Here is an 18,890-nt window from a genome sequence, read left to right on the forward strand (position 1 = left end):
TCAATCAGCTGTAAGAGAAGTCAGTTGTGGGTAAATGTATTTAGCAATTTAGTCACAGAATATATGAGATTCTGTCTCCACAATTCTAGAAGCTGCGTAAGTACAAATCAGGTATTTCATGCTTACAGTTACACAATTATATGCTAGCACGGATATAAAATTACAAGTTGCTATCGTCTGCTTTGCCAGACATCTCTAGCCACCATCTGTGTTCTCTACCTTTTCTTGAAGGAACACAGGACAACTTCCTAATCTCATACTACACAGACTCTAAAAAAGTGTTGCCTCAAACTTACACCAGAAAGTTATGTTTGCTACTGGATCTGCTGTTCAAGTACTGTGATTTTTATTTTAACTAACTGAGTTTTAAATGTCCACCTCTCAAGACTGTTTTTCACCATAATGTTCTTAAGGACTAGACTCCAAGTGAATTTTCTATATAACAGGAAATGCTTAGAGATTTAAACAATTGTTTTTTCTTGGTGTCAAGTAGTCTGCATGCTATAATTTCCACAATAGCCTCCTCAGTTTTGAAAGAGAAGGACTTTGAAGGCTCAGAAATGCCCCCTTCTTTACATATTATTTCTTCTTGAGACCGTGCCTTGTTTATATTTGGACATCTCTCTCTTGGGGCCAGATTGTAGTTCAAATTGAATTCACAAGATATTATAATGCTGAGATATAATTTAAATGTGTTTATCTTAGAAGAATACTAAACATGTTACTTTAAGCTATCAACTGGTTTCATTTATAGGACTGCTTAATTTGGCCTATGTTACACGGCAGTTGAAGTTTCTGACTCATGCTCTTCCTACCATTCACAGAAATAAAATAGTGGCAGTAGTGGAAAATATCAAGAGAAATGCTACTATGATGAAATGCATCAGGACACAATGAAACTGGGTGATTTTATTGTCGCAGGACTGTGTGGAACACCCATCTTGAAAAGAAATCCTGATTGAGGCATTTACAATTGAAAACAAATCTCAAATATTTTATCCTGGTGTAGTATCTACTACACATGCCTGTACTGAAAATTTGGTCCTAGAGATACGAAAAGCATTGAATCCATTTATCTAACAATTTTTGAGTGTCTGGGATGAACTCTTTTAATGGGAGAGAAAGCAAGAGATGGAAACAATATCATCATATTGTTTCCAGTCTTACACATATAAGTGCAATATTTACTCTTTCTCAAAAACCAACTGGCTGGCAAATTTTACCAAAGCAACCGGAAATTTAAAACACAGTATTAATAGTTCCATGGCTATAAAAACATTTTTCTCTCCCTTTAGACATTCTCTGTAGGTTTGTCCTAGGGAGCAATTCTGGTTAAGGTGCTATGTAAGTGTATGTTGTTCCAGATCATGAGAAGGAGTTAGGGAGGTTGTAGAGGAGATAAAGCAGTTTCAGAGGATGAGTAACAGGGCAAGTGCCATTTGTCATTCTGTCTACTTATTCTTTTACTCAGCTTTTATAGAAGTACCTTCCTCCTTCAAGGTCTCCCGGGGGGTTCAGCACCTTATTGTGTTTCCAAATAGCCCTCTTCAACCTCTACAAGGAGGACTAGATCCTATAGTTGCATCTGATTTCTTGCTGTAGCCAAGCATGTGAAAAAATAACAGTTTTGAAAAGCAGCCCTTTAAAGCTAAAATTGATACCACATGGAAAGGCAGATTGATCTTACAATAAAACCTTACAGTGACATTAAGAAAGTAAAAGGCAAAAAAAATAATTCTAAGACCATTTAGTCCGTGGACTAAGGAATAGTGTTGCCTGCCTTATGTCTATTCAAAATTGACGTAAACTGAACTGTGAATATTCACACCAGAACCTAGAATCCTGGAGAAGATGTGAAATCATCATTGTGAATTCTGTCCAGGAAGAGAGAAGTTTCTTTTGTAAACAGCCACAGGTATTTCTCCAGTTGGAACCTGATCCAAAGATTTGTGAAGTCAATTGATCTGTTCCATTCATTTAGATTTGCACCAGTCCCTAACCAGTAAGTTGATTCATCTCAAAAGTACTGGACTCATCTTCAAACACCGTGCAAAATAACACAGCAAATGCAGGGCATGCCAAGCAGAAGGAAGAAAATACTTCTGAAGATTCTTTACTGCTATATCCCAATATATAATCTAAATGTGTAAATGATTAGAACTATATGTTTTAGGTATGTTATATTTGACACTCGCTACATTCAGTTTAGTATGACTGTAAACTTCACTGTGAGTGAGTGATAAGTACTTCCTAAAACAAGACAGAATTAATCACATCTTTTGTGCTTTAAAATTATCAAATAATGTCAAAATTTCATGCATTTCCTCAACCTCAATCTAACTTCAAATCTTTTGTCTTGAAGTTATATTATTAGGTTGAATATTATTTGTTGGTTTTGGACTGGATTTTTGTTATTTTTTTTTTTTCTCTTGCCAATCACTCTTCTCACTGTGGTAGCCTCCAGCTTCACAGGTTCTTTCTGTTTTCAGACCTTACTTCCTTTTCTTTGGCCAGAAATAACACTCTGTGATGCAAACGTTGTGAGATGCAGCATGGTCTGACACTGAGGAATCTCCAAGTATCAGAACTTTAGAACTGTAGTATAGACTTACTATGAGGACAGGAGGCACAGGTCTGATAGTCCTCACTGAAAGGGGCCCAGAAGATACTGGAACAATGTTTTCTCATTTAAATCAGTGTGGATCTTCATTATTAATTAAAGCTAAATTTAGAGAAAGGTCTAACCATGTAACTTTACCGGTTGCTCAGGAAAAGACATTTAAACTCACTTTCAAGTTTCTAGTGCTAGTGACTCTTAGACAGAATGGTGGGACTGCTATTCCAGACCTTGTATGATAATCACATCTCATCCTATGCAATAAAGTTAGTGGAGTTTAGGGCAGGCGCTCCTGAAATAGCACCAAGCTTTGCTGCAACACTTTCAGAGAGGAGGGGACCCACGTGCAGAAGTGCCAGCGTGGGCCCATGAGGTTAGAAATACGCAGTCAAGGTCCAAAGGGCTCGTTAGCTCTGGCTCAACTGAACTGGCTCATTATTACTCCTGATACTGAGCAGACTCCAGTCTAGGAGCCAGGGATTTGAGGCACTGAGTTCCTAAATGCATTGCAAGCATGCCCAAAGAGCTAAGGCAGAACATCCTGGATATAAATTTCTCAAATGCTGTATTATTTATGGCCAATACCTTAAGACCAACCTTGTCAAACCCATATATATAGCAGGAATTCACAAATAAGTACTATGAACAAGCAAGAATCATTTCAACTTGATGAGTGTTTCATGAGGTCCTTTTGAGCAGAACACAATATGACCAAAAAAACCAAAAAGCAACAGCTTGTTTCTTCATTTTCTGAAACTGATATCAGTTGTAATAGAGCATACTGTGATAATTTATCATTTAAGTCATTTAAACACACAACTGCTGTCACCAAGTTGGAATCTGGAAGGAATATCCTGTGCTTTATTTAGACTGTGAAGGTGTAAGAAAGCCTGGCTGCAAAAGTTCTTCTCCAATTTCTGTCAGTTGAAAAGTATGCCAGCTGGATCCTACAGGTTTCTTCAAGGATCAGTAGAAAAAATAATATTTACCTATGATACATCTTGCAAGGCAGTTTCCTTTTGCTGTGGCTCAGGGACACTTTCTAGTCACTAAATTATGAGCTCATGTGTGTGATCAGTGAGTAAGAACCCAGCAAAACAGAATATAATGAACTTCCCACAAAGAGTTGCTTAAGAAAATGAATTTGAAGGATTCCAATCTGCAACCATTGTCAGATTTTTAGTACTCAGTCACATGAGTCCTTTCATTCATTACAATGGGAATCTGAGTAAGGCTCGAATGTCACAGAATAGGACCAATGATTTTTGCTTCTTATTATATTAAGGAACAAATAGATAAGGAAGTTTTAATTACTACAGATTTTCAGAAACTGGTTACTATTTTCTCACAAGAATTACATTCTAATAAATAAAACACTGTTTATAAACATGATCAATTCTATTATTTTCCTAAGTTCCCCAGTCCTTCATAGTGCCATAGGAGCACAGACCTGATATCTTGAGGATGTTGATGCCATGAGGCTGCAAGAGTGCTTAGTGTATGATACAGCTAATCATGGATGCTTTCCACTCGCCCTGCGTTGCACAGACTGACAATACTCTGGCCTGAGTTGTCACCTTTCAGTATGGCAGTTTTTAGAGCTTTGTTATTATAAATGGCACCACTCACCCTTTTCAGCTGATAGATTAGATAGCTTCTGTCTTTCCTATTAGTCTAAGAAGATAAAGACCTTGAGAGAATATTTTAAAATAAAATATTAAGTGTGACAATGCATTTGTACCACATCAGTTCCACAGATAGGATGGCCAGTGATTAAGAGTCTGAAAAACTGTCTTAATTAAATAAAAACTAACAAGATAACTTGTCATGCAGTATAATGTAAAAAGAACAACAGCTGGTCGCAGCAGTGATATCAAAAGTAGAATATGTGTTTATGAAGTGATAGTGTGCCAGCTTACTCATTCACTTATGTAGGGGAGGCACTTCCTCTTGTTATTCTTGATGGGCCAATTCATATACTTTGGATAATGGAAAAGTGCCTCAATCATCTTATTTTTGCTTTTATAGTTTCTAATAACAAAAAGCCTTAAAGTATATGATCGAATGCGAAATATTTTGGCATAACATAGAGATTTTATTCAGGGAGTCCATGAAATAATTTTAGTAGGTGGTAGACTATTAGCTAATTTAGGAAAATGTTCTGGATAACTGGAAAGTGTTCTGGAATTTAAAATTCTCTGAGAATAAATTCATTAGACGGAATCATACATTGGTGGACCTAATTGATGTTGATACTGCATCAGATGCTATCCACATATTTGTGCAGTGAGAGACATTCAGAATTACACAGGTCTCAATCTCTGAACAGAAAGCTTATAAAGGAATTAGTGTTTCTGGGGATGTTAGAACTGTTAACAGTTTTTGGTTGGTTTTAGAGATATTTCTTCCGTTGCTAACCTTTCTAAGGAAAGTTTCCAGAACAGGTTCATTTCCTTTGTTCCAATAGCTAGGATTCAGGTTAAGGACTTTGAGTCTTCAACTTCATGGTCCTCTCCAGTGTCTACTTAACAGTGAGTCATCTGAAACTAATAGCCTGGTATGAAGCAACTGGCATTAAGCTAAATTGTTTGAAGGTTTGAGAAGATTCAACCAGTACTTAGCAGTAAAATCTGCTCCTCTTTTTAATAGACCTGGGCTGGAAAGTATCTGTTAAGCTCCCAATCGTACCATCTGAGCAAAGCCTTACACAAACACACACTGTTGCTATTCCGTCTTCCCCCTGGGAACTACGCCACAGACTAAAATTGCTGTTAACCTGGCAGTTGTATTGCAACAAGAAAATGAATGTAGGTATAAATAACATGTATTGTGGCCTTTAGAAATTATGTGAGACATCTGGATACATTTGCCTGACTAACCCTGCAAACACTTCCAGCCTCTCTGCAGCAAGAGACTCTTCAGAGGTCTGAGGCAGCAGAGGCATGCCTGGTGCTCCTTGCCAGCTCTCTTGCTAGTTAGGAATGACCTTCCATCCAAGTGAAAAAGAGGGAAATGTTTTCTTTCAGGTTGGGGGAACAAAGCGTCACATCACATCCATTCAGATTAGATAAATAAAGACATTTAATTTGATGTATTCTTTAGTGCCAGATTGTTTCGTGGAGGTATTCTACACAACACAACCACTAATAAACAGTTGTAAAGCTGAGGTAAATGTTTAGGATACAAATCTTGTGGCCCTCCTTCAAATTGTATGATATTCTCAGTGGGAGTCCTCTGAAGCCGATGAGATCACTTCTTGATTGAGGCATCAGCAGGAGGGACTCAGGCTTTGGCCATACTGCAGAAAGAAGCACAGAAGGCTGGCATAGCCTGTCCCTCACGGAAGGAAACTGTTGGAGGCCAGAGCTTTGATGGGGAACTGTTGCATGATGATGTTACCCAGGAGCCCTTAGTATGCTACCTTTTTTTTTTTTTAATTTACCTCTATCTTCATTAAAACAAACATGCACGTTTCCCAGTGGCACAGTGACAGCTTAACCTGTGGTACCGGTTGATAGTTTGGCACCTTTGCTTCTGTTGTAAACCACATGACTACGCTTCCAGCACCTCACTTACTGGGATCAACTGTTGATACTATAGCCCAGCTGGTGTCTTCTTATCTTTTGTTAATTTTTCCTAACCCTTGGGTTTCTCTACCCTGTGCATTCGTACTCCCTTTCACTTGGCAGAAAATGTATATAGGAGACAACACAACCAAAATTCACAATGCCACAGAAAAAGCAGTTCACTATTCTACAAGAACAAAGACATTATTAATTATGTTCACTCCTATCAGGTTTTATACATGTGTTGGGATGAAGCACAAGTGTCTGCAGGGGTGGAAACTGTGCTGTGCTGTTGACACCCTGCATGCGTCTGCTCTGAAGCCACCCCAGGTGCAAATCTGTGAGTTTCAGCAGCTCGTTTCGATCGCAGCGTGGACATGTGCAGAACTGTCCCAAAGCTACCCCTGGGGTGAAACATTTGCAGCATCCTTCTCATTTGATGCTGAATTGACTATTTCCATAATTCTTAAAGGCTTTGTATTTCAACAATGCCGAAATGCAGTGTTGAAAATGTGCAAGAGACTGTGTTATCGTTGTTGTTGTATTCTAAGGTCATTCCCCCTCCCTGTCATCTCGTGCCCATGGTAACACACTCTAAAATGCCATCCCATGACAAACAGCTGATTGCCAGTACTGCCTGATAGCTACAATCACGAACGCTAAAAGAAACTCCTCACATTCACTCTCTCCTCCCTTTAAACCAGGTGTTCAAAAGAAAAGGGGGGGCCAAATAGAAAATGAACATCCGTGGTTACAACCTGGTTGCAGCTAATAAGGCTGCACCGAGGAGAAGCAGGTCTCCATTTGATTTCAGTTCTTACTGCACGGGGGAAGCAGAGGGTGCAGCATTATCATAACTTTTCATTAATCTCAGTAGGCAACTCATTCCGCTAACGAGACACATGCCAGCAGAATGCCAGCCTGGTTATAACCTGCAGAAGGCACCGAGGAAGAAATTGCTTTACTAAATGTCTGTGACTGTGGGGTTGCTGCTACCCTGATGAGATGAGGAGGAGGAGGCAGGAGGGAGGCAGGCTGTGCGTGGAGAGGCCACCTTCCCGCTGCTCCACATGATGGGGAGGGATGGCAAATCCTCCATGGAGTGAACTATAGGCAAATGAGCTTGCTGATCTCTTCTCAGAGTGGGTCGGAGGAAAGCTAGCACCAACTGAAGAGACAATTAAGAGCAATAACACACTGGTCAGGTGAAATTAGTGTATGCTTTCTCTCAGATAGTCTATGAACAGCTTCAGCCAGGCAGAACAAATAGTCTGTTTGAAGGAAGGAGCTATCAGGGACCAGAGGTAAAATTATGTTTTAGCCTCTGAATCTTTTAGTGAGTTTGGGTTGGTATGATTCATCTGTGTTAGACAGCTAAAATGATGTGGGGTTTGTTTTTCTTTTCCTCTAGAGAAACAAACAGCATGTTAACCTGATGCATTTACAAATAGTGCACCTAAACAAGAATACGGTGAAAACTTGGGACAATCTAAGCTAGCTTGTGGTACAGTTAGTGTTTCAAACACTTGTTAGGAAGGTGAGTGATGCCTAAAACTCTTTTCAAGAGACTTATGAAAGAAAAAATTTCCTTGTGGACTGTATCAAAATATGACTAACAGCATTAAAGAGCCTCTCTCTTCTATATGGTGATACCGGAGTGGAGTGAAAACTCTTCAGACTTCACTCACAAAAATAAAGTGAATATTTTACAGGTACTTTTTTTTTAGTAATCATCCATGAAATGAATTTAGATGATGAATAATTTTTTTGTGTATGTGTACCATCTGTAAAAAGTAATCCTATGTAACAATAAATAAATGTGCAGTAAGCTAGTATTGTATTTCAGGCTACATTTATCATATTAATGAGAATGGTAATGCATGTTTATTATGATTACCAGAACAGTGTTTAAGTTGTTACATTTTCCATCCAAAACAAATTAACTTTTCCTTTTTAAAGTTGTTGAAGATGAACATCTAGTAGACAAAATATTATTAGGGACTCTCAAATCAAACCTTGCATATTTACTATAAACGTATCTTGAGAATTAAATATTATTGACAGTGGTGGATGTACAATACCCAAAGAGGAAAGAACCCGATCTTAGTAATAATAATACCAAGCAGCTTCCAATGGACACAAGAGGAGGAGCAGGCACTGATCTCTTCTCTCTGGTGACCAATTGTAGGACCTGAGGGAATAGCAGGAAGATGTGCCAGGGGAGGTTGAGGTTGGAACCTTAGAAAAATGTTCTTCACCCAGAAGATGGTGGAGAACTGGAACAAACTCCCCAGGAAAGCAGTAAATAGGCCAAACTGTATTCAAGGATCATTTGGACAGCACCCTAGGACACATGGTGGGAATTTGGGGGTCATCCTGTGCAGGGACAGGAGTTGGACTTGATGATCCTTGTGGGTCATTTCCAACTCAGGACACTGATTCTATGGTAAGATTAGAAAAGGCTCATGAACTTCACTGACAGCACATACATATATAAAGGAAGAACAGGAAAGCGGCTCTACTGGAGTCTGAACTCAAAAAGATACTCTGTTTTGAGAAAATAAGTTTGGCTTAAAGACAAATCTTAACAAAATAATTAACTATTATTGACCTACTGTACCTCTATCAAAAAGCACAAAGAGTCCAGCTTATAACTTCATGTTATATGCAAAGGAAAAGAATAGCTGAACTAATGAAACAAATTCTGTTTACATCAAAGTTTAAACACAAGGATTTTGCTGTTTTTCTCTCTTGCTCTATTCCGCTGGGAGAAATTCAAATAATTGTATTTAATTGCCATAAGGCTTGCCTCTGCAAACATTAATAATACGTAGAAAAGGAGCTAGCTTCTTTCTAAACTATTCAATGAAGAAACTCACATTTTCTCCAAAAAAAAATTCAGGACTTTCCTCTCTAAAGTTTATAGATATGGACAGAGATCTAAGAAGGTGATTAGTATTTGACAAGAGAAATGCCCATGATAGAGTTTTGCCCTGAAGATGAGTGGCCCAAGCCTCTAAGGACACATATTCTTGTCCCATTTACAGTATTGAGGTCGACAAAAATGGAACATACTGAAGAGGAACTGACTGAAAATTTTGAGCTTTCTTTTTTTCAGTGGAGCAAGTTCTTATAATCTGTAAGCAAAGATTATCCATTCACCCAGAGATGGACAAAGTTGTGCACTGTACTGGAATCAGTAAGGATTTTCTCACAATACTTTAATTTTCTGTATGAATATTACTGAACTTTCAGTTTGGTGCAAGGAACAGGGTTTTACAGCTTATTCAGGGCACTGCAATTCCCATCATGAAGTTATTAGCAAGAAAGAATGAACAGTAATTGTCATAGGACAACAAGGTTATAATCACGACTTGTTCTTACCAGTTAAAAATTATACTCTTGTGATCTCTCTGCTTTGCTGTAACTAGGAGCTACTTTTTAACTTGAGATTTTTTTTATAATGGAGCTAAGAAGGAAATTACTGGACATTTCTTTGAACTGTATGCTTCCCAGCATGAGAAGAGAATGCCATAATTAGCAGGTTCATGTGTTTCAAAATGCTACATTCATCTGACAGTTCTTGCAATCATTTTTAGTAAAATACATCTGTAGCCATTTTGTAATCCCCCCACCTGTAAATTATAATGTGGAATGTCATGATTTATTTCATCGCACAAAAGCTGTTAAATGAATACTGACAGCACCATTAGTGTTCTGATCTTGAACTGAAGTGCAAGTCAGCTTTGCTTAAGTCATCGTTCTCCTGATCCACAAACAAATGTGCAGTTAAAAAGGGTGCCATAGGTTAATCAGACCTGAATTAGTCAAGAAAAATTAGTAAAGAAGTGAGCAATTCAGGAGATGAAATGCTGAACCGCTTACTCTAACATTGTTTCTGTAAGCAGCCAATGCCAAAGAGTTCACAATACTAAAACATGGGCCAACGACTTGATTCGTTCTGAATTAACTAAAAGATGCTGATATTATTTCAGTGGCTGAATCTTGTGCTCTGACTGCTCCCATCTATATTCAGCACCTTATTCCCACTCCTGGCAAGCAGAAATCAAGTGGGTCCACCCTGGACCCTTCTCTGACCAATGCCTTCTGGGAAGTGTTCTGATGAAAAGGAAAATAGAGAAAACCAAATTAACTTACCTAAAAGCATTCTAAATTTACCCTACCAACAATCATCAAATACTATTGTTCTACAATAAACCCCAGCTTCTAAAAAAGAAAATAAGTCCTTCTGCTTGCACTGCTATAAGGTGTGGAATTTGTATTCTTAAACTATTCTGAGGTAATGCTAATTTGTGACTGTTTAAAGTATAAATCTAATTCTTTTCTCAAAAATCAAATTCTCTGTCATTTGTTCCCTAATGCAATTCTTCTCTATTTTGTCATATTGAACCAATTATATTTTTTTCTCTATTCACATAAGTACTACATTTTGTCCTTTTTGGAGGTGAAAAACTGAATGCCTGTCCCTCGATCTTTATGAATTGTATACTATTATAACTATTTGTCACAAGTATTTTAATACTAACAGCTGTGATTCTTTAACATGTAGGGTTTGTTTTATAAAGAGTTTCCAAAATCTTTGAGAGTGTTCTTGTTTGGCACTCTACTAATAAGACTCAATATACTTCAAGGAGTAAAGGTTCTTTCTTAATGAGGAATAATAATTTTCACTCCTATACAGCTCTCATCCGAAGTTTATACATTATCTGTACCTTCACTTGCGCTTTAATCTGAGCTACTTATTCCAATCTATCGTAAGAAACCAGCAACATTCAGATTAAAACATAATCCCTACAATGTCCGAGAGTAGTTGGTTGGTATGTTTGTTGAATTATTCCAAATTCAACAAGCGTAGTTTGTGTATGGTCATTTATTAACTTTTTCCCCTTAAATAAGTTTCTTTTTTTTTTCCAAATAAATTTAATCAAATTAATCTTCCTCTTTTCACCTGTTATTTATAAAAGTATATTCCAGTAGTTCCAAACTAACATACTGAAGCTGAAATAACTATCAATAAAAAGAAATAATGCTTTATTGATGTACTGAGATAATTTCTCATTCCAGATGAAACATTTCTTTTCTCATTTAGAACTCCAAATGGGACCTTGACTAATGGAACGATATGGCCAGTCTTCACTACTACTGAACAAAAATATTTGACATTAAACACCAACACTTCAGAGATACTGACAAAGTTACGTGCTCAGCCTTGTCGATTCTGGAATGTTTTTTTTCCTAAAGTCCTGGAAATGACAGGTAAAAATGCTCTTGTAGATGGTTTTATATAACTTTTATGCAATGATCCTTTGCTTAATATTAACATGATACTTTAAATCTTTGCATTCTTATTTGTAATTGAATTTTCATAGTTCCCAAGCTACCCTTTGTCAGGGTCAGCACTGCCTGCTTCTGGGGTTCTGGGGAGAGCAAGAAAAGCATTGCTTGCACTGGGATTTCTGGAGGCTTTAGGTGTTCTATATAACCTCATGTATCTAAGGTGTGTTGCGGGATGTTATATAGGGATTATATTATCTATTATTTGTGGGATTGTATTATTATGCAGCTAATCCATAGAGGATATTAAGTGTGTTGCTGCTGCCAAAAGGGGATTCTGTTCTACATCTCATATAAGAGTGCCTTGTGTTTTATTTCTAGAGCGTCAGTCATTGATGACAACTAAGAGATTTCAGGATTTGCCTGTGCAAAACAGAACTTATTGGTGCCTGACTGTGTATACAATGGGTTTATGAAATTTCGCTACCCAGACAAACATAACAGGCTCTTTGAACCTTTAAGCTCAGTTGAACAGAAGGGACTCAGATTTTCTTTAGAAGTCCCATGTCACTGTTTTTGCAAAGCCCACTAAATAGACCAAGTCTTTGTGCTTCTTGACTTTGAAAGGAATGGATTTTACGAAGTGATTTTGCAGCTCTCGAACCGCATGCTGCAGTTTGACTGGAGAAAACATTAAAAAAAAAATCTAAATTCAAAAATAAGATACAATTTTTAAATGTCAGCCATTCATTTGCAAGGTTTCTGCAAGATCCAGTTTGAATGTTAGTCTTAAAAATATGTAAACTTTCATGGTGCACAGACGATTCTTTCTGAAATAACACATTCCTTCCTCATTTGAGACTATAACTGCATAATGGCTCAACTTTTATCCCCTCTTAATTCAATAGATGTTTTTCAATTAAATCAAGAGAAGCAAAACCAGTAGGTAAAATGAATAATTTATAAAGCATACTCTGTGATTTTAAAATCACAGTATATCAAATTATGGATAGATTTTAGGGAGGTTTCTCAAATTCTGACAAGCCCTTTATGCTGAGCCAGGAGAAATGAACTATTTTAAATATTTCTTTAACCTGGCTGTGAACTTCTTTTGAGTAATATGCATCTTACAAATGGACTGTGCATAACCAAAATGCTCAGTGGTGGAGCAGAAAAGAGCACATCACCCTGCATAGTTCAACACATCTTGGCAGGACAGCAGAGTTGCTTTGCATGGTCCAGTGGTGTGAGGGATGGTGCAGCAACACTCTGGATCTGCCAAGGGACATAAATACATCACTTTGCCTTATTCAGTAATTTACAACATAAATTTACATAATTTAATCAAAAGAAATTCCTGCATATATTCTTAGCAAAAAGGAAAGAATCATGATGTCTGGACTCTAATATAGAAAAGAGACAACAATGTTGTCTAGTAGTGCTGCTTTGTCCTATCTATCATTCCTTTAAATATGGTAACAGAAATATTATGGTTTTATATTTATTTTCCCCGTAAAATCTTATACAATTCTGACAAAGAAACATTTAAGGTTCCGCTTACAAACATGATAGAATACTTTATATTGTATCAATTCTCTTGAATGAACTATCATTTTGCATTTCCTATCTCCTTTTATGCCCAAAGGACTGTGCATGCTACAAATACATATATTCCCATATTTTATGAAGGTCTACCTTCTATAATTCTTCCATTGAAATATTCTTAGAAAAAGAAAGTTGCTTTATTACGATATAAGATGACAGAGAAGAAGTAAGGGAATTTTATGTTGCCATTATTGCAAGTTATAGTCGAAGTTGGGTTCAGATAGGCAAAATGGAATTACATCCTTTAGAACCTGAAGAGGACAATCAAACAGACTGATTTTGCAGAAATTGCAAGATTGCTCATTGTGCCAAGTGGTCAGAACTTGACATGAATGTGCTTGGTAATGAACCACTTATTTAGGTACTAATCCACTCCTGACACAAGCCTTGCTACTCCCTTGAGTTCTTCTTGGCAGGTACCGCCCAGCTATAAATGTGTTCAGCATCTGAGCAAGGCTGTTCCCATAACAGGCAGGGTAAGACAGGTTCCTTGAGGCACTTAAATATATGAGAGAGGAAAGTATTTAGTCCAAGCCGTCTTCCTGGTTAGATATTTTCCAGTTTCCTCAAGCAACCAGATAGGTTCCAATAAAAATTGTAATGGTTATGGATTGAGAAAGCTAATAAGAAAAAAATGAGCTTCACTCACTGACGCAACAGTAACAGCCATATATAAAATACTGACCTTCATACCTCTAGACTAGTTTGTATGATTTGGAATAGTTCTCAACCTCTTCCACCTCAATTTCGGTATAAAAATATATAGTTGAAGACATGAATCAAAACGTGTAGTTTCACATCTAGTTCAATAATAATAACTAGCCAGATGAACCAGAGTTAGATATGATTTTCGTGCGCTCTTCATTCCAACTAGACAAAATTTCAATACGGATTTCAACCCTATTGCAAAGGCTATAAAAATACCCTCTATTTCCACTCATCCTAAGACAAGCTGGGAGCATTTAGCATTTAATATTTCATTCAAGGGTGTGAGCACCGGGCCAATCACCGGAACTTTTTCTGATGACTGCTTCTAAAAGAAACACACCAGAGGGACAGTAAACTGTAAGTGACTCTTAAGTAGCTTTTAGAGCAATCATATGTTAATTATAAAAGCATCTATGTTAGACTCTGCCTCCTTAACACAGTCTTTAATGCATCTAGAGCCCTAACTATTTTTATATGCCCGTTTCCTCCTGATTATAGAAAACTGCAAGCAGCAAAGATTTCAATTTTTGTTCCATTATTATGTTAGAGTGCCTAATACACATAATACATTTTCTATTTTATTTGATACCATTGCATTGTATATCATCTACAGACAAATCAAACATCAAAGTAGCTAATATAAATACGTTATATTTTAAAACAGCAATACAATTTTTTGAATGTAGAGACAGACAAAACTTCAGCCTCTTCACCAGTGAATAAACAAAACAGTTGTTTTCACTGTGATCCTCCAGATAGTATCTGGACTCTATAGAACTAAATGCTTAAGGTAGTAAGAATATTAAAAATTGACTAATTAGAAAATACACCATCAGAATTAGTCTTCAGTTTCCAGAGTTAGATGCTGCGCTCATCATTCATGCAGAAAATTGAAATAGTCAAAAGTAGCCTCAACGAAACTACCGCACCTGCCAGTGAAGTCAGAGTATGGTCACTGCACCTTAACATACCTTAACAATCTGATTTCTTTCTAGCTCCAATACCTTGCATTCCAGGCCATAGGAGAGAAAACAGCGTTTACAATATTTCAGGTCCCAGAAAGCTCTGCTTTTGGAAGAAGAAAATAAAAATTAAATGTCTTTAGAATACATATGAAAACAAATACACTATTACAGTTAAAAATGGGTGTGATTAAAGAACAAACTGTATGATTAAAGAGCATGGAATAGAGATACTGATATATGGATACTATTTGTTTTCTCCTTTCTGAATATGTATGTAGAAACTATCACCGTGAGAATCTACAGCATAGAGGAACTTGTAGCAGTTATCATAATAATGAATCAAGAAATTTTCAGGTACCCACGTTTATGAGCTGGTCATGAGAGAAATTTTAATTCTGACTTGTCACCGTTTATTAATTATACTATATCATAACAGCTATATGGCTTTTGTCCCAACCTTAATACCACAAAAATACATTTAAGATTAGCACTTTATTGACACATCTAGCAGTTCAACAGATGATGATATGGACCTAAATTTAACTTTGCTGTGATTCTACTAAAGTAAGGGCTATATGCCTGTGTGAAAAGAAAAGAAAAGAAATGCCGTCTGTCTGCACTGACACTGCCAAAGAATCAAAATAAAACTTTTGGTTTTTTGGTCCATTAAAATAGGACCTTTCAGAGCACTAAGGTATAATTCATTGCCCACTGACACCTCCCCTTTATTCATTATAAACTTCCCTGTGCTTTGCATTAGGCTAATTGGTATTACTATAAAGTTTGCAATTGTCTAAATGACTGCATATAACAAAATAACCTCACTTTATTGTTAGCTGACTTCCAGAGTACTGCAATGCACCTTAGTAACCCAGTACTCTGAGCTGTAATTATTGGTCAAGTTGAATTCTCTAATCTTTTTTTTTTTGCCTTCTAGCTGTCAGCTCATCTAAGTCATGGGTGGTTGCTTCAGAGAGATTGATGATGTTGAGGATAATGGGATGCATTGACTTGTGACTTTAATTTGGATCTTATCACTGAAAAAGCAAACAAATGGGGTTCAAATTCTTATTTCAGTGTTTTCCTTCCCCCTTTTGTCTTTAGATTCATAATGATGGCTACTCTAAATTTCTAGTAGTTTACTTTCTCTAGCTGACTCATTTCTTCACCATGTTCTTTAAGAAGCATTGAAATGCCTCATGATTTATACTCTAGAACAGTGACTTTTAATTGAAGATGTCTATATGGTAGAGGTATTCCAGTTTCTAAAGTCTTTGGGCAGAATTCAAGCCTATCTAAACCAGAATAATTAAAGAAGGAACAAGTATTTTTTTTAAATCCATAAGTGGAGACTTTGCCTGAATAAATAAAACTAGATACCCATAGTCAAGAATAAAACAAGAAATACAGTTGAGGCACTTTTTCCTCCAAATAATACCAATAGCGGTTCATATGCTAAATTATCAATACATTTGACATTTGAGGGAAATATGGCTTTACCTGAAACCTTGACTACATCTTTAATAAATGTGCAAAGTCAGGTTCTTAGAGCCAGAAAAATAAAATGTCGTGCATGTATTCTCCTTACAGTTCTGTGAGTAATGTCTTCATCACTTGGTAATCAAAACATGGTTCTATGGTTGCCAATATGTACAAATCCTCTTAGAGTTAATAGCAATTGTGGCCTGCAGAAAAATTAAAAAAAAAATCTTACCTTTTCTTTGATTTCTGATATTTACATCTTTGGACTGAGGGAGAGGAGTGTGGTAAAATTTAATATTTTTTCCTATATTTGTTTATCACAATTCCCCTTTTGACTACAAGCTAAAATAGAGGACTTCCCCAAGAAAAAGTATCTTGGCTTTATTTCCGGTCTCACTGAAACCAAGAAGTAATGTAAATCTCATTTCAAAGTCTCATTAAATTGCCATCTGGATTTCCAGATCAAAAAGGTTTGGAAATGTTGAGCTGAACTGCAGAGAAGCAACCAAATTACTGTATGCTTCTCCAGACTAAATCTCTGAATCTGTTAACCCTCTTTCCACAACATTTTCTCTACTGATGTGTAAAACACAAAAGTATTTCATTTTCACATAACCAGTTAAGCTTACAGTGTTGGCAAATCAGCCAAAGGGGGAAAGGGGTGTCTTTATGGAGGGAAAGGGCCTGTGTTTTGCTGCAGCAGAACATAATGTCAAAAGAGCATAAAGAAACCATGGAACTGTTATCTCACGAACGTAATTACCAAATTTTTTGTAACCAAGCTATGTCAATATGGGACTGTGAGATAATTAGGTTCAGAATAAACAAAGGCAGTCATAGACCATAAATGATTTCTAAACGTTAAGAAAAAGTCTACAACTGATCCAAAATAATAATCCACAGTAGATGATACAGCCTACATATGCTGTCTTTCCTTTAGTTGTTGTGTGGGTTATTCCTGCAAGGTCACTGCATTTCTCCCCAACTTTAACTGCCTTTGGGGACTTGAGGAAGTGATCCCCGTCTGTAAAATATGTTGGAAACCTTGTAAAATTATATATTTTTATTACTTTTCTCATCCTCACCCTCTGCTTTGATGCCTTTAGCAAATTTAGCAATAAATATTGCCTTGAGACACAGGGTTAGTTGGCAAATGCTTTATAGACTAGAATGAAAGTAAGAGAGAAGATTGTTTCTTATTGACATAGTGCACATTTTACAGTATCTTTCCCCAAATTTGTTCCCCTTACACATTAAACATGTGGATTTATTCCACAACAGGGTGAAATCATGGCTATCCATTGAAACTAATGTTGTTGCCTTGAAAAAAGCTGTGATTTCACTGTATCTTTACATGCAACTATCTCAGTTTGCATATCGTACCCTTCAGGGTAAGCAGGTTTCACTGTATTGTATAGTGAATCAAAGTAATATTTTAAGGATATCTTTTTTAAAAGACAGATTTAAAATGACAAATCTGATGGACAGAAGTGCTGTCCAAAAGCAAAACCCTCATACATAAGTATATTTATTGCCCTGCAGTGTGCCAGATATCTTTGCAGTCCTTCTTTCCTGATTTAAACCTAAAGTATTTAACCAAATGAATGAATTTTCGGTCATTCCAGGTTTAAGAAAAGAGGCAAAAGACCATCCTATAATGTATTTGCATCAAATGACATTGATAATCAAAACTATTTTTCAATTACCATATAAAGAGATTCAAATATAGATTAATGTAACCCATTTCATGTTTTACAGAAAACATTGACGAAGCAGAACGAGAGTGGAAAGCAGGATTCCATCGTTGGAACAATTACATGTCAGACTGGAAAAATCAATTTAATGATTACGCTAGCAAGAAGGAGAGATGTGCAAGCTCTAATTAATATGTTTACCCTTTCCAGTATGTCTGTATCACTGTTCATCAAGTCAAATATACAGGTAGCTTTCTAACACATCTAGCATTAAATGTGTTATGCAGATCAAGAAAATGTTATGGATATAATTTTGATTCCCCAGATCTTTCATTTATATTTTACCTCATATCTAAATAAACAATATAAGGCATCTGTACCCTTTGAAGCTTCACTCTGTTAAATAGGACTATGGAGATTAAAGTCTGAAGATTAATGATGTACATATTATTATAAACACGAACTGCTTAAATTCACACTTCAAAGTAACAATGTAATCTGTTATAGAAAAATGGATTTTTATTTTAAATATAAATAGCTGTGTTTTACAGTATTGCCATGCAAAACACAATCGTGTTTGATATTTAATTGCAGTGTCAGTGCACTTAAACCTTGCTTCAGACATAATTTAATTGACATAAACATAAAGGGATAATAAATTTGCTGGACATACACAATATTTGCTTGTTAGACCAAAAAGTTTTAAGACTGCAAATAAAACCCAAATCATTGCCTCTTTATGGCCAAATCTGTAGGACAAAGCCGTAGCAGGAGAATATTCAAACTATATATGGGAGGCCTAAATCATTGGCACTCGGTCTGCAAGTGCAATAGGAAAACGAGCCAGGAAAATCTGATGCCTCTGCTTCTGCTACCCTCATTTTTCAAGGAGTAAAGACATACAGATTCACAAAGTAATGAACTCACAGCGATCCCTGCTCAGCCCCCTGCAATGTCT

General features: G+C 36.6%; 2 protein-coding genes across 9 annotated transcripts in view; one reads left to right on the forward strand and one right to left on the reverse strand.

Annotated features, from left to right (window-relative positions):
- BCHE (butyrylcholinesterase) overlaps positions 1-18,307 on the forward strand; it is a 51,469-nt gene extending 33,162 nt beyond the window's left edge. For 2 of the 4 annotated variants that reach the window (XM_054074288.1, XM_009558155.2), the window contains exons 3-4: positions 11,294-11,460; positions 17,997-18,307. In XM_054074288.1, coding sequence (XP_053930263.1) covers positions 11,294-11,460; positions 17,997-18,124 — 295 coding nt within the window. In that variant the 3' untranslated portion in view covers positions 18,125-18,307. Of the gene's footprint in view, positions 1-11,293; positions 11,461-14,069; positions 14,149-15,034; positions 15,142-17,996 lie in introns of those variants that run through there. The other 2 variants (XM_054074290.1, XM_054074289.1) reach the window with 2 other exon arrangements.
- LOC128853012 (translation initiation factor IF-2-like) overlaps positions 1-18,890 on the reverse strand; it is a 155,762-nt gene that overhangs the window by 8,464 nt on the left and 128,408 nt on the right. For 3 of the 5 annotated variants that reach the window (XR_008451214.1, XR_008451215.1, XR_008451213.1), the window contains one exon: positions 14,763-14,856. The gene's annotated coding sequence lies outside the window, so the exon portion shown is untranslated. Of the gene's footprint in view, positions 1-11,470; positions 12,754-14,762; positions 14,857-16,256; positions 17,990-18,890 lie in introns of those variants that run through there. The other 2 variants (XR_008451217.1, XR_008451216.1) reach the window with 2 other exon arrangements.

This window comes from Cuculus canorus, chromosome 9, assembly GCF_017976375.1.
Source record: "Cuculus canorus isolate bCucCan1 chromosome 9, bCucCan1.pri, whole genome shotgun sequence".
Taxonomy (NCBI): Eukaryota; Metazoa; Chordata; class Aves; order Cuculiformes; family Cuculidae; genus Cuculus; species Cuculus canorus.